This window comes from Micromesistius poutassou, assembly GCF_964030765.1.
Source record: "Micromesistius poutassou genome assembly, chromosome: 17".
Lineage (NCBI taxonomy): Eukaryota > Metazoa > Chordata > Actinopteri > Gadiformes > Gadidae > Micromesistius > Micromesistius poutassou.
Window position 1 is genome coordinate 14795046 of NC_140287.1, and position 13974 is coordinate 14809019.

At 43.5% G+C, this 13974-nt stretch overlaps 1 protein-coding gene across 3 annotated transcripts; it reads left to right on the top strand.

The window, feature by feature from the left end:
* Nucleotides 1–853: 853 nt before the first annotated feature.
* chico lies at nucleotides 854–5897 on the top strand. Of its 3 annotated transcripts, none has more exons than XR_014638693.1 (8): nucleotides 854–1186; nucleotides 2239–2336; nucleotides 2500–2563; nucleotides 2991–3035; nucleotides 3925–3987; nucleotides 4103–4177; nucleotides 4817–5280; nucleotides 5313–5897. XR_014638693.1 is itself a non-coding variant. In XM_084481762.1 (7 exons), the coding sequence occupies exons 1-7, from the start codon at nucleotides 1160–1162 to the stop codon at nucleotides 5054–5056; spliced, it is 612 nt and encodes a 203-aa protein (XP_084337888.1). In that variant the 5' UTR covers nucleotides 854–1159; the 3' UTR covers nucleotides 5057–5897. The 3 variants fall into 3 exon arrangements, 1 of the variants encoding a protein (XP_084337888.1); XR_014638694.1 differs by having other exon boundaries at nucleotides 4817–5248; nucleotides 5281–5897; XM_084481762.1 differs by having other exon boundaries at nucleotides 4817–5897.
* Nucleotides 5898–13974: the final 8077 nt, after the last annotated feature.

A 13974-nucleotide genomic window follows, 5' to 3' on the forward strand; every position in this document is an offset into this window, starting at 1 on the left:
ATCTGTTTTAAATTTAAATAAATTTGTTCCTATACTTGCTGACCGTGTGTGTGTGTGTGTGTTACGTTTCATCCTTGCAATTAAAACGCACCTCAGCATCACTGCCTTCGAAAGATGTTCACAGGCTGATCGGAGTTTATCAACCGGAGAAGACTGAGGTTTCTTTCTGTTCCACGATTCAATCCGTCAACCAACAAACCCTGTATCCTGTTGTGGCACTAGGGAACTCGACCACAGAGTACAACGATTAGAACACAGGATTTGGTCAGCATTAGCAAGACCCTAAGGTCTTTAAAGCAGATTGAAGGGCATCTGAAACAAACAAGCTCCACCAGACAAGGGAATTATTGCTGCTTTTTGCTAGTTTGCTATACCTGGGAGAGGCAACACCATTTTTATTATTTTTTTAAATTCCACAATTCTCAGGATGAATCTGATACGAAATGCATTTTTATGATATCCCCATATAGCTATTTGGGAATTTCCTTTACATCTAATTAAAATAAAAGATCATTATTTTAAAAAGGCAATAAATACGGATGATTAAGCTCCCAAAATGGATATCTCGTGCTTATTCCATCAACTAAGTGACACCACCCTAACATAAATCGACAAGTCAATGTAATCCATCACATGTGTTACCATGATCGAAAAACAACAAAGGAATAGGAATTCAAAAAGTCTGCATCCCAATGGAAACCTGCACAGCAGCATCACACTCGACTGGGCAGACTGCAGTTTGCGGCCAGTTCCCCCGAACACCGCGGGGGGCGCCCGCTCCTCGGCCGCTGGGTTTGGAGCACGCCAGTGTTGCTCTTCTTTCCAGAGGAAGAGGAATGTCAGACAGGACTCGTATGTCAACACTGAAGATCCTCCGGAGAGAGGCGTACTCCCAACAACCTGATGGTCCTTTGATGACGCTTTATATCTCTTTTCTCCGCGGACATTGACTTCACCCGAGAGAACAGCCGCCGCCGAGCCCTAGTGTACCCCGGACGATGACAGAGTTTGCACGGAGTTAAATCTGCAATCTTTACACATATTTAAATCAGAGGGGAGGGGGGGAATTGGTGGGAATCTGATTAGCTTTAGCCTTGAGGTTAGCCTGTTCGTTCGAAAGATTATAAATCCAATCCAACCCGTGTGGCACACTGTTGACATGATGTTTCCATCATCGAGACACTCGGTAAGTGGTGTAGCGGAGGGCTTTTCACTCATCCACCACCGGTGCTAGCCCGTGCTAGCTTAGCGTTAGCCAGGGGAGCTAGCATCCGCGCTTAGCACCCCCATAGCTACCAGCTACCCTTTTTCTTTAGTTTAGGGCATGTTTTAGACGTGGCGTTAGATTACCTGGATGGCTAATAATGCGCATCCAGAGTCATTTGGGATCACATGCCACAGCGGATCATGAATTCATGTGATCAGGTGATCTCATGAATGTGTTGATACAATGAAAACCAACCATGATGTTCCAAACCTGGATGGTGATCATTGATTTAGAAGTGCATGTCCAACCCGGGATGATGATCAGTGATTAAAGTCAACATTGACCCTTCATGTGGTGGGACCACGTTACCTAACACGACTAAACTAATCAATTGCTGAGTTTGGGGTCCCGATTTGTAGATTTTCTGGGGAGTAAATCTTCTTTTTTTCGTTTTAAAAACTTGTGATGTTACGTGTCTTGCTTTGACCTCATGAGGCTTTGAACTTGCAAGCGTTTGACTTCATCTCTGACCCTTGACCTCTTGACTTTGTGCCACTTGTCACTCACTAGGATGTTCAGTGAAGCAGATTAAACATGGCCTCACTGCACTAGTCTTCAGCCCTATTCCTAACTGATTATGTTTTACGTGTGTATAGCTGCACTAAACGTATGCATGGCAAAACAGTCCCTCTCTTTGATTGTACTTGCACTTAAAGTCCAGCCATTTAAGGGCGAAACGATGGTCCGGGGTGTTTCTGGATGACTTGTTCCTCTCTAGTCGTTTTTAGAACACCCTGCTTCCCTAAATCCTCCATCCTCTTAAAAAGGTTCATCTTCAATGTCAGCCTTCTGATACTCCAATCCAAGCCCGGGTCCCTACTCTGACCTCCAGGTGGTTCTTTCTAGCAGAGCGAGCGTTCTAGTGAGGTTCTGTTCCTAGTTCCAGGGTTCTAGTGAGGTTCTCCTCGTAGATCCAGGGTTCTCAGGGTGTTCCGGTGTGTTTGTAGTCATTGTCTGTGTGTTGGTTCCAGGCGTCAGCACAGTCCGGTCAGCCCCTGAAGTTCACCACCTCGGATTCCTGTGACCGCATCAAGGATGAGTTCCAGTTCCTCCAAGCACAGTACCACAGGTGAGCGAGCACGCACGCACGCACACACACACACACACACACACACACACACACACACACACACACACACACACACACACACACACACACACACGATAAGAACTCCTGATATGTTTATAAATGCCTAAGTGTGTGTATGTGTGTGTGCTCTGAACTACTACAGTTTGAAGATGGAATGTGACAAGCTGGCAAGTGAGAAGTCGGAGATGCAGCGTCACTACATCATGGTGAGGACGCCTCCACCTTTATTAGCATTCGAGAAGTATTAATACCACAGCATCGGGGAATACTGGGCTCTGATTGGTTGACAGCGAAAGGTGTGCAGTCATTCTTAGAATCGGGACGCCCTCTTCCACCTCTGGCCAACATGAACAACATCTGGAATGGGAACCAGACAAGATGTCCGCTTCATATAATGGCAATATGCTTGTTTCACCGCAGACGAATACGATTTCAGCTGATTAAGTCAACCACAAACAGTAATATTCTAGATGAGAGCAACTGATGGTGGTATGAGCTGAATGGACCAGTCTGGGGTATCCTGTTATTGGACGATCCTGTACTGGTGCTAACCAAAGTGGTGATTTATTCCTTACATATGTCTGTGTTGCATTGTCTTGGCGCATTGTAACTTTGTGTTTCTCCTCTCTGCAGTATTATGAGATGTCATATGGCCTGAACATTGAAATGCACAAACAGGTAAATAAAGACCGCTTATGAAAGTCATACCTCGCTTACAGTATTTAGGAGGGCTAGAGCAAGGCTGATTTCTGTTTCACCAAACACAATATCCTGGTATAAAGAGACAATACTGTTGCATCCACATCGTCAAGACTGAGCTGGAATTTCTTCTTTGTTTATTTAATGTATGGCTCTGATTTCAGGAGCATTTTGAAACACACAGAAGAATGATAGATGCGGGAGGGAGTTGTTTATATACAGTAAACATGATCCGATTTCACCCATGAGAATCAAATGACCCCTGAATGTTCGCATACACTGTTTCATGTAATGTAATGGATCGCCGCCCGTGGATATTATTGACCGATGCGTGACGTGTTCCAGCACGATAGGCTGTGACCAAAGTGGCAGCAGAACCAACGCTCTGCGTGTCATAAGGCCACGTGTGCTTCAGTCCGGCCGGTTGATGTTTTAATCACTCTGCCCTCTCAGGCGCCGTCGTCACCAATATTCTCTGTTTTGAGAGGGGGCGGGGGGGAGTTTGCCTGTTAGAGGGTGTGCCTTCCAAGGCCGGCTGCTCCGTGCTCCTTTTAGTGTGTATGTGGGGGGGGGGGGGGGGGGGGGGTCACATGTAATCAGGGTGTCTCCCATCATCCTCCTCATTGCTCAGACACGGACCGTCGTTCAAACGGCATATCAGCATCAGCTTTGTGTGTGACTTTTGACTTTCGGACCCGATGCGTTATGTTTGTGCTGTGATAACTCGATCCTAAACATTACGTAATCATGACCACTGATTAATGAGGACGTCATGCACAGGAGATGTTGTGTAGTGATGGGCGGGGCCTAAAGAAGGCACGGCAGTGAGAATGTTCTTGTGTGTGTGTGTGTGTGGCTGCGTTCTCAGGCTGAAATAGTCAAGCGGCTCAGTGGGATCTGTGCCCAGGTGATCCCGTACCTGTCCCAGGAGGTGAGTTCCCACCTGGCTGCTGGCCTCACTTTATAAAGGGCAACCCCTTCTTAGATACCCACTACCACGGCCGCGGGGACGGGTTGTGAGCGCGTGTTGTCTTTGTGTTCCCCAGCATCAGCAGCAGGTGATGGGCGCCATCGAGAGAGCCAAGCAGGTCACGCCTCCGGAGATGAGCTCCATCATTCGGGTACGTCGCTGTCCAGGGGGCACTCGCTAACACCGGGGATGAACTGAACTGGAGATCTCCCGTTTCATGTCTTATCATGGGATGCGTATGAAAGGACTCTGTGCTTAGCGATGTGTTCCTGTGTGTTACCACGCCAGTCCTCCCGTGGCTGTAGGGACTAGAACACATACATCTGCCCAATGCCCCTCCCCATGCCCTTCCCCATCCCTTGTTAAGACGTTCAACCAGCAACCCTTCGGGTTACGGCTTGCCATGAGTCCACGCACCTCCCATGAGACCACGCACCTCCCATGAGACCACGCACCTCCCTAACCACTCAAGCTCCACTGCACCCTCCATGCAGTCGTTATGTGACAACATGTAGGACAGCAAAGATGATCCTAACTCTGTGTGTCCTTTGTGTGTCCTGTGTGTCCTATATGTGTTTGTGTGTGCGTGCATGTCCTATATGTGTGTGTGTCCTGGGTTTGTGTGTGTGGTGTGTGTGCATGTCCTGTATGTATGTATGTATGTGTGTGTGTATTTGTGTCCTGTGTGTGTGTGTATTTGTGTCCTATATATATGTGTGTGTATTTGTGTCCTATATGTGTGTGTGTGTGTGTGCGTGTCCCCATACGTGTGTGTGTGTGTGATGCTCAGCAACAGCTCCAGGTGCACCAGCTGTCCCAGCTGCAGGGGCTGGCGCTGCCCATGACCTCCCTGCCCATGGGGCTGACCCCGCCCACGCTGCCCGCCGTCTCCTCCAGCTCCGGCCTGCTGTCCCTCACCTCCATCCTGGCCAACCACTCCCACAGCCAGGCCCAGCTGGCCAAGGAGGACAAGGCCAGAGAGGCGGCCGAGAGGGAACAGCGAGAAGAGGACGGAGACAAGTCGGACTAGCGGAGGGAGGGAGGGAGGGAGAGGGGAGGCGGGGCTGACCAGACTAACCAATGACGGAGGAGGAGAGGTGGGAGTAATGGTGAAGGTAGCGTGTGATTGGAGGAGAGGGAGTGTGGTGTTGGAGTAAGGGGCTGGGCGTGGAGGGGGTAAGACGTGGGGGAGGAGCTAATGTTAAAGTTTAGAGGCTGTGAGGTCTGCATGAGGCTTTAGCTAGAGGCTGGGAGGTCTGCATGAGGCTCTAGCTAGAGGCTGGGAGGTCTGCATGAGGCTCTAGCTAGAGGCTGTGAGGTCAGCGCGAGGCTCTAGCTAGAGGCTGGGAGGTCAGCACGCTAACCAGTGAATGCTAACGGCGGCGTCCCCCGCAGGGTTCACATCTTTCAGGAGTCCTACCGTACTCCATCTCCCACAATCCTCTTCTGTTTGGTTCTTTTTGATTATCGGTTTATTGAAAGAAAAAAAAAATCTAAACTGTATATTTCATCGTTTTGTTTGGGGCTGTTTTCTTTGGTTTTCTTTGAGGTATTTTTGTTCATCCCCGGTATGTAATGTACTCCTGCTCTTTTCTCATAACTGCCCTGTGTGTTGCTTTCATTTCTTCTCTCTAATCGCACAACTTTTTATCAGTTATCCCCCTAATATTTCTGGACCACGAGGCGATTCTCTGAACCGGGGGCCAAGATGGCCGCCGCCTGGAGCTCGACGAAGCGCTTCTCAGATCGACTTGTTGTCCTCTACTGAGCTCATCACCTCAGCCTTGTACCTCACCCCTACAAAAAGTGTATTTTCCATCAGTTAAACATACTGTTTTACCTTTTTAACTATAAAATCATAGTGAAAACATCCTAGTGTCATATATTTTCTTTATTTCTCTTTCATTTAAAAGCTTCTAATTGTATGTAGTGTGTATATATTTTATATATATATATATATATATATATATATATGTGTGTGTGTGTGTGTGTGTGTGTGGGCGTCTATGTATATATTATTTAGGTATGCGTGTGTGTGTTAAAGCTGTGTGACCATTTTTTTGACCAAACTTCAACGGGAGCGGATTAGGGCATAATGTGAGTTTTTGACTTAAAAGTCTGAACTTTATGTAGAGACATATATAAAGAGAGAGAGATATACAGCTATATATCTATGTAGAGACAGATTTATAGCTATATGATTAGTTGATAGTAAGACAAGACAAGACTTACTATCAACTAATAATAAGTTTATTCAGTCGTCAGCCTCCAGCTGCTTCTGTCTCTTTGTCATGTCATCAGTTACCTTCTAAAGTTCCTTTTTATTCCTGTGAAGAGAGCAAAGCATTTTTGTGTAATTCTTGACGAAGTGACAGATTCACAAACCCAAAATGTCCTTGGTGTCAAGCAATAGGCTGCTTTTGCCATTGTGTGATGGTCGTTTCGCAATTGCTTTATAATAGTAACCTAGGTTTTATTCACCTCTTTCTAGTCAATAAAAGAAAATACTTTAGAAATCAAACGGACCAACATTGGCTGTGTTAAGTTTTACTCTCAGCCACCAGATGGCAGCAATGATCAATCTTATCCAGACTGGGACATTGATTAGTACAGTGGTTCTCAAACGGTGGTACGCGAGCGTTCTCTAGTGGTACGCGGAGTATGAACGATTTTTTTTTTTTTTTTTAAGTTGAAGCAGAGCTGGGTTCACCGTAACTCTCACGGGTTCACCGTGTGACACACGCTTTTGCCTGCTTACACACACGCCACACATCCAACAACAATAACAATCCTGATCGCTCCCCCCCCCCCCCCCTTATTGATTTTTACTTGAACGCGTTTTTTAAATGTAACTCCGCCAGCCCGTAATCGCGCCCCCGTAATGCTGCCAGTCCGACATGTTCCCATTCCGACAGTCCTGTGCGCGTATGCAAATTAGCCATGTGCGCCAAACAGAAGAAGGGCCCTAAGCTGATTTTCCCCTGCAGCAACCAGGCACCACTACACTTGCATGTTAAATATTATGATGTCAAAGATTATGCATACGTGTGAAACTGCATAGAAATAGCGTGTGGATTGTGGAAACATTTGTTTTTCCATAGGGCTGCATGAATGAACATGAAGTAAGTATAGTAAATAATAATAATAATAATAACAATAATACATTCGAGAAAGTATATTCCAGGCTTCCAAAACAAAATCTAGTTTTAGGGTAGGCCTAAATGATTGGTTAATTGATTTGGGAAAGAACAGCTGATACAGCGGTAAATTGTGGGCCTACTTTTAAATCAATGCATCTGCAAACACCGTACAGCAAACACATATGTTCTTGACAAAGACATCGTATACAAGCCCATTACTTTTAGGATTGATGAGTATTTGATCGTGAGAAAACATAGTTTTACCGCGAGTGAGTGTTTAAAATAATGAATGAATGCGGGTGATGCTTGGTGCGCGTGTGTGTGCACGCCCATCTGTCTAAACACACGCAAATTAAACACGTAAGTGTATGAGAAGGACATCGAGTCAGTCGACCTGCGATAAGCAGCTGATTCTGAACGAACTCGTCTTCGAGATGGACGTGTTCTAATCAATGAAATGTTAACACAACAGTATATATCTGACCATTTAATTTTCGGGGAATTTTAGGGGAAGCCGAGCTTCCCTTGCAGTCGAGAAGTCGCCACTACGAAAGAATCGTGATTGTTGACGGGGGGACGGGGGACCGACGATCGGGATTGACGGGGGAGGGGGGGGATGTGGGGCGTGTGTAAGCAGGCAAAAACGTGTGTCACACGGTGCACCGTGCAAGTTGGCAGCTCTGAAATGTATAAATGGAATTACGTGGGGGCCAGAGGGAACCAAGCTCCCAAAAAGGCAACAAAGTCAAAAAACTGAGGGGGTCTCTCATATATCTGAAGGTGTCTGCCATATTTGGCATTGTAATTTCATCTTAAACAACGCTCATTATCCATCCCCGTGCGGTCTATATAAATATATATAAAAACAGATTTAAAGAAGATATTAAAAAAATATGAAAAAAAAATTCAATAAAAAAAAATTATGAAAAAAAAAATTTATATAAAAAAAAAATTATGAAAAAAAAATTATATAAAAAAAATTATATAAAAAAAAATTATGAAAAATAAAATTATATTAAAAAAAAATTATATAAAAAATAATAAATATTATAAATAAATAAAAAAATAATAAAAAAAATTGGACCTGCGCACAAATGTTTTTTTTTTTACCTGCGCGCGCATTTTTGGACATGCGCACGCGCATCTTTTTTTGGAACTGCGCGCGCATCTTTTTTTGGACATGCGCACGCGCATCTTTTTTTGGAACTGCGCGCATCTTTTTTTTGGACATGCGCACGCGCATCTTTTTTTCAAAAAAAGATGCGCGTGCGCATGTCCAAAAAAAGATGGACAAAAAGATTTTTTTTTATAATTTTTTTTTTATATAATTCTTTTTTTTTTATAGAATTTTTTTTTAATATATAATTTTTTTTAATAATTAGTATTTTTTTATTTTTATTTTTTAACTGTCTTCTAAATTAAGGAAATTATACAGGGAAACGAATAAACCATTACACGCCACGAGTGAACTTAATAAGCGATCGAAATACTATTTCCAACCACCGCCTCTTTCCCTTGACATTTAGTTTTCACCTGACAAATGCGACCGATGTAATTAAGGCAACCCGGTCTCACAGGAATCCGTGAAATGAATCAGTCTACGTGACGTAGGCCTATAGTAGGCTAGCCTATATTTTAATCTAACATCTTTAATGGTAAGAGACTGCACGGGGATGGATGAGTGTTGTTTAAGATGAAATTACAATGCCAAATATGGCAGACACCTTCAGATATGAGACCCCTCAGTTTTTTGACTTTGCCTTTTTGGAAGCTCGGTTCCCTCTGGCTCCCACGTAATTCGAACACTGATTTATACATTTGCAGGGCATGTTCAATAAGTGCGGTGTAAAACACAAAGATAATACCGTTAGCATCTACAACTTGTATTTAATAAGCCTAAATTGTTGTGCTCTGTCCTGATTGGCTGAAGAGAAATAGCCACATCGTTGCGTTCTAAAACTGGATCTGGCGATTTGACATGTTCAATCTTTGGGGACTCCTTGCAACGGCATCAGCCGCCTTGCGACGACCAGTTCACACTGTTGCAACTTTTCCCCTGCGACGTCCCAAGAGTCTCGTTGCGTCGCGAATCTTTGGTCTGACCTGGTCTTAGGAGACCGTCTATGTGGTATCAATGATGAATTTACCTTAACATGTTCGCTGTAACTGTTGTAATTAGAATAGTTGGTTGAATAATGGACTAGGCCAACATGGACGCAAGATAACCTAATGTGCTATGATGATATTGCTTTTGATAAGGGTGATGTGTACCTTTTTCTAATTATTGTTGTTTTTTATATATATATATATATATATATATATATATATTTTTTTTTAATTTAAATATGGTATCACTATTAAAACGTTTGTATATAATCGTGATATTATAGTACCTGTGGTGTAACTTTGGTGATGTGGATACACTGTGACCCCAAACACACTCATGTGTCTTGGGGTGATTGGCAGGCGAGCCTATAAAAGGCCGCTGCGCCCTGTGACGCATCACGTACAAGGAACACGGATGAAGGGCTAGACCCGAAACGTTTCCCCTTGTTTATGTGTCCTGTAATTGTTGTTTCGGCTTTTAAAATACTTTTGGAACTTCTCAGCCCTAGTGCGCGATCTCCCCATTCTTCACTTGATAAACACTTAAAACATTAGTTTACCAGCTGCTGGTCAGAGATGACTATGGCCATCAAGAGAATTAACATGAAAAAGTTCAGTGTTAAATTTCACATGACATGTCATTCACAGCTGCTAGTCAGTGATCAAAGTGTGAATTTCAATTCAACAATATGGCCAAATATTCAGGTATAACTTGAAAAACATTCTGCAGTTACACTTATGCTAGAACAATAATCCCTGCTCAGTTGCATCTAAAATACAATTTAAGACAATAAAATGTGTGATAAACACTTAAAACATTAGTTTGCCAGCTGCTGGTCAGAGATGACTATGGGCATCAAGAGAATTAACATGAAAAAGTTCTGTTAAAATTCACATAACATGTCATTCACAGCTGTCTTGACACGTATGGCTTCACAGGTCTAACTTGAAAATACATTCTGCATTAACATTTTGCTAGAACAATCAATGTAGCAATGTAACAATGTAGAAAAATATAAATAAAATAAATAAATGTCAAATTTCACGTTGCCTTATTAGCAATAACTACATAACTTACAAATGGGTGTAACACACATTTTACAAACTTTTGAGTTATTAACCAGCAATTACTCTGAGAACACAACACAAAACAATTATGTGAACTTGTCAAATTTCACAGCTGCTAATCAGAGCTGACTCCAAGAGGGAAAACCTGTTTCTTTATTTCACTTTTCTTTTTGCAACGTTTAGACAAGACAAAGCTTTTTCTTTAGAGATCGCACACAGAGCATTTTGGGCCATTATCCAGGAACACGTGTTTCAAAGGTGTACTTAAGGTCCTCCGGATAGGAAATATTGAGTGCATAAAGGAGGCCGAGAAGGTAGGCCATGGGAGTATCCGGAAGGTCCTTTACTACTATGGATTCCTCTAAGATGAGTGCGATGTTTTGGATCTTGGGGGATGAGGCTTCAGCCACACAGGACATACAGAATTCCCACAGTGACTCCCTTGGCAGCCACGTCATCTGGATCAGTTTCCTGTTTGAGGACATTAAGAAATATGTTTTAAAATATATATTTTCAATTCAAACTCACATCACATACTACATGTCTTGTAGGGAGCCAGGCATCTCAAATTGGATTGTCATATCCAATATGAAGTTGTCTGTCATTTTAGCTTTGTTGTTGAAGGACCATTCCGGTGTATACTGATCCATATCCCCGTCATTCAAGCCTATCTGGTGCTGTCCATGGGAAAAATGAGAAAATTTGTAAAGCTGACTTAATGTGGTATTCAATAACACACAAGTTTAAGCAAGCACTCTGATTGGTCAATTCCCATTCTAGAGTGTGTTTAAATGCCTGGTGAAAGAACGGACAAAAATAATGTGCCTAATTACAGAAAGTATCGCTACGCTAACTAGCTGAAACTACTTTCATGAGCCTAGTTTCCATAACAACGTTCAACTGTTACATTGTTTCACTTGCGCAGTAAGAACGAGGCGCTTTTACTATAGGAACTATTTTCTGATGGAGATGAACTCGGGCAGAAAGCTTGAATTTGAGGGCAAATTAACCCACAATATGAAAACATTTTACAATATTGTTGATAATGAAGATGGTTTGTGTTATTGATTTGCAATCTTACACTTGATGGTGTTCTTGAATGTCATTATTGGTACTTGAAGCACAGGACTTCGTTCCTACGGCTGTGCTTTGCGTACCAATGACATTCAAGAACGCCATCTTGTGTAAGATTGCTTAAAAGAACCGATCACAGGTGGCCAGAGTAGAATATGTGACATCCACTATCCCTCAGCACAAGTTCTTCCCAGGGCCAGAGCCGTATATAGAGAGAGTTCCGCCAACTCTGTTTAGAACGTTCAGGACAATTCTGTCGTGGATTGGTTCAAAGGTAGTCACGTGTTTTGTGTACGCCATCTTACAGACCAAACATTAATCAATCGTCATTACCATGCTATCAAGGCAAGTGCGACAACTTACAAGAGAGGAATATATATCTGTAATATCTAGGGGTGTCCCCGACTAAGAATTTACATAGTCGAATCTGATTCGTCAAGACTTGCCGATAGTCGACTGATCCTCGAATCATGTTTTTTTTGTTGTTTTTTTGCTCATTGATCCATATATTGCCGCTTTTCCACCGCCAGTATCAGCTCGACTCGACTCAACTCAACTCGGTTCCAGGCGCGTTTCCATCTAAAAAAGTACCTCTTCAATGTGGGCGGGTCGTAGAAAATAACCTCTCCACCATGGGCGGGTCGTCATTAGGTTTTAATCACGGGAGACGCGATTCCTGGGAAATCTGAATCTGATCAAGACTATTTCCTGATTCCCGGGAAAGGTTATGATGGGAAATAAAATAAAATAAAAAGCGCAATGACTGCGCGTCTATTGTTGTCATACGGTAACGTTGATGGAGGCGAAACTCGAGCCCTAGGAAAGGAACTACACTAAAACGAAACAAAAAACGAACACTACACTAAAACGAAACGCTGATCCTCCGGAGCCGGTCCGTGGCTACAGCCACGCCGGACACACACAGCCACGCCCGACACACACAACCACGCGCAGCCTAACTCTAGCCCCGGGAAAGGAGCGACACACACGGCGAAACGCCGATCAGTGTCCCCCTCGGGAGCGGGTTCGTGGATTGCGCGTGGCTGTGTGTGTCGGGCGTGGTTGTGTGTGTCGGGCGTGGCTGGAGTCCACGGACCGGCTCCGGAGGATCAGCATTTTGCTGTTTCGTTTTAGTGTCGTTCCTTTCCTAGGGCTCGAGTTTCGCCTCCATCAACGTTACCGTATGACAACAATAGACGCGCAGTCATTGCGCTTTTTATTTTATTTCCCATCATAACCTTTCCCGGGAATCAGGAAATAGTCTTGATCAGATTCAGATTTCCCGGGAATTGCGTCTCCCGTGATTAAAACCTAATGACGACCCGCCTATGGTGGAGAGGTTATTTTCTACAACCCGCCCACATTGAAGAGGTACTTTTTTAGATGTAAACTCGCCTGGAACCGAGTCGAGTCGAGGCGAGTTGAGTCGAGTCGAGCTGATACTGTCGGTGGAAAAGCGGCATAAGTGTGTTTTGCCGAAGATTCGACTATGAGATTGGCAGTCGAATCAGGCTCCTTCGATCGAATCACCGAATAGTCGAATATTCGGGGTCACCCCTAGTAATATCATTACTTTTCGAAAGAAAATGTCGTGTTGTGTAGCCTATGGTTGCTCTCTAAGGCCCGGACGTGGTAAACGTCTGCATCATTTCCCTCAGGACCCTACTAGGAGGAAATTGTGGGAGCAGAGGGTCAGAAGGATGAACTGGAAGCCGAATAATTTTTCCTTGTTGTGTGAGGTAAGAACATTTCTATCATGGACTTTGTAAAGAAAACACATTTGGAAAATATTATTGTACCATATATGTATTCATGGCATGCTTCGAAAAAAGTACTAACCAAAGTGAATTTGATTTGAACTTAGCCTAGTAGTGTTAAGCTACACGATGCTCGCTAGCTCTTTGCGCCTTTTTTATGCTAATGCTAGCACTGAACTCCGGGACAAACAACCTGCATCTGCCGTCTGTATTTTTCCACCAGGCTCTTTTATGCATAAGTATGCACTGGTTAGATGCCATTCTGTGAAAATCTATGCACTTTTTAGAATAATGACAACTATTAAAACTACATCATTGCAAGGCTAGCCTACTTGACGTGCTATCTTTCTGCACTGCCGCATTTTACCCTGCATTGTTTCAAAACACCGGCTGCATTGTCTTTGTTTATGTTCATGCATGTCAGAAAGATTGTGATTAACTTTGCACGGAAATCATGTGGATATATTGCAAACAAATGCCCTTTTGCAGCATTGCTTGGTCAGCTATTTCTCGAGTTACAGATAATACATGGTCAGTTCATGTTTGCTGGAGAGATTTATGTTACTCTTGTCTAGAGTCTAGTGCAAACAGCATGGTGCCAAAGCGCTTATGTAATCCATGCAATAACTATGCATTGGTTAGATGCCATTCTGTGAAAATCCATTACCATCATTTACTTTCTCTTTGAAATTGCATTAAAATGTCTGACTCCGTTTGTAGGACCACTTCGATGAGACACAGTTAGAGTCACAGAGCTGATGGTGTTAGGAAGCTCAAGCCAAATTCCATCCCAACACTGTTCG

Bases quoted from the DNA above. Each gene is read 5' to 3' on its own strand.
- chico (XM_084481762.1), top strand. From the start codon at position 1,160: ATGATGTTTCCATCATCGAGACACTCG. The intron at 3,036-3,924 runs GTAAATAAAGAC...CTGCGTTCTCAG, and splicing joins ACATTGAAATGCACAAACAG to GCTGAAATAGTCAAGCGGCT. The intron at 3,988-4,102 runs GTGAGTTCCCAC...TGTGTTCCCCAG, and splicing joins TCCCGTACCTGTCCCAGGAG to CATCAGCAGCAGGTGATGGG.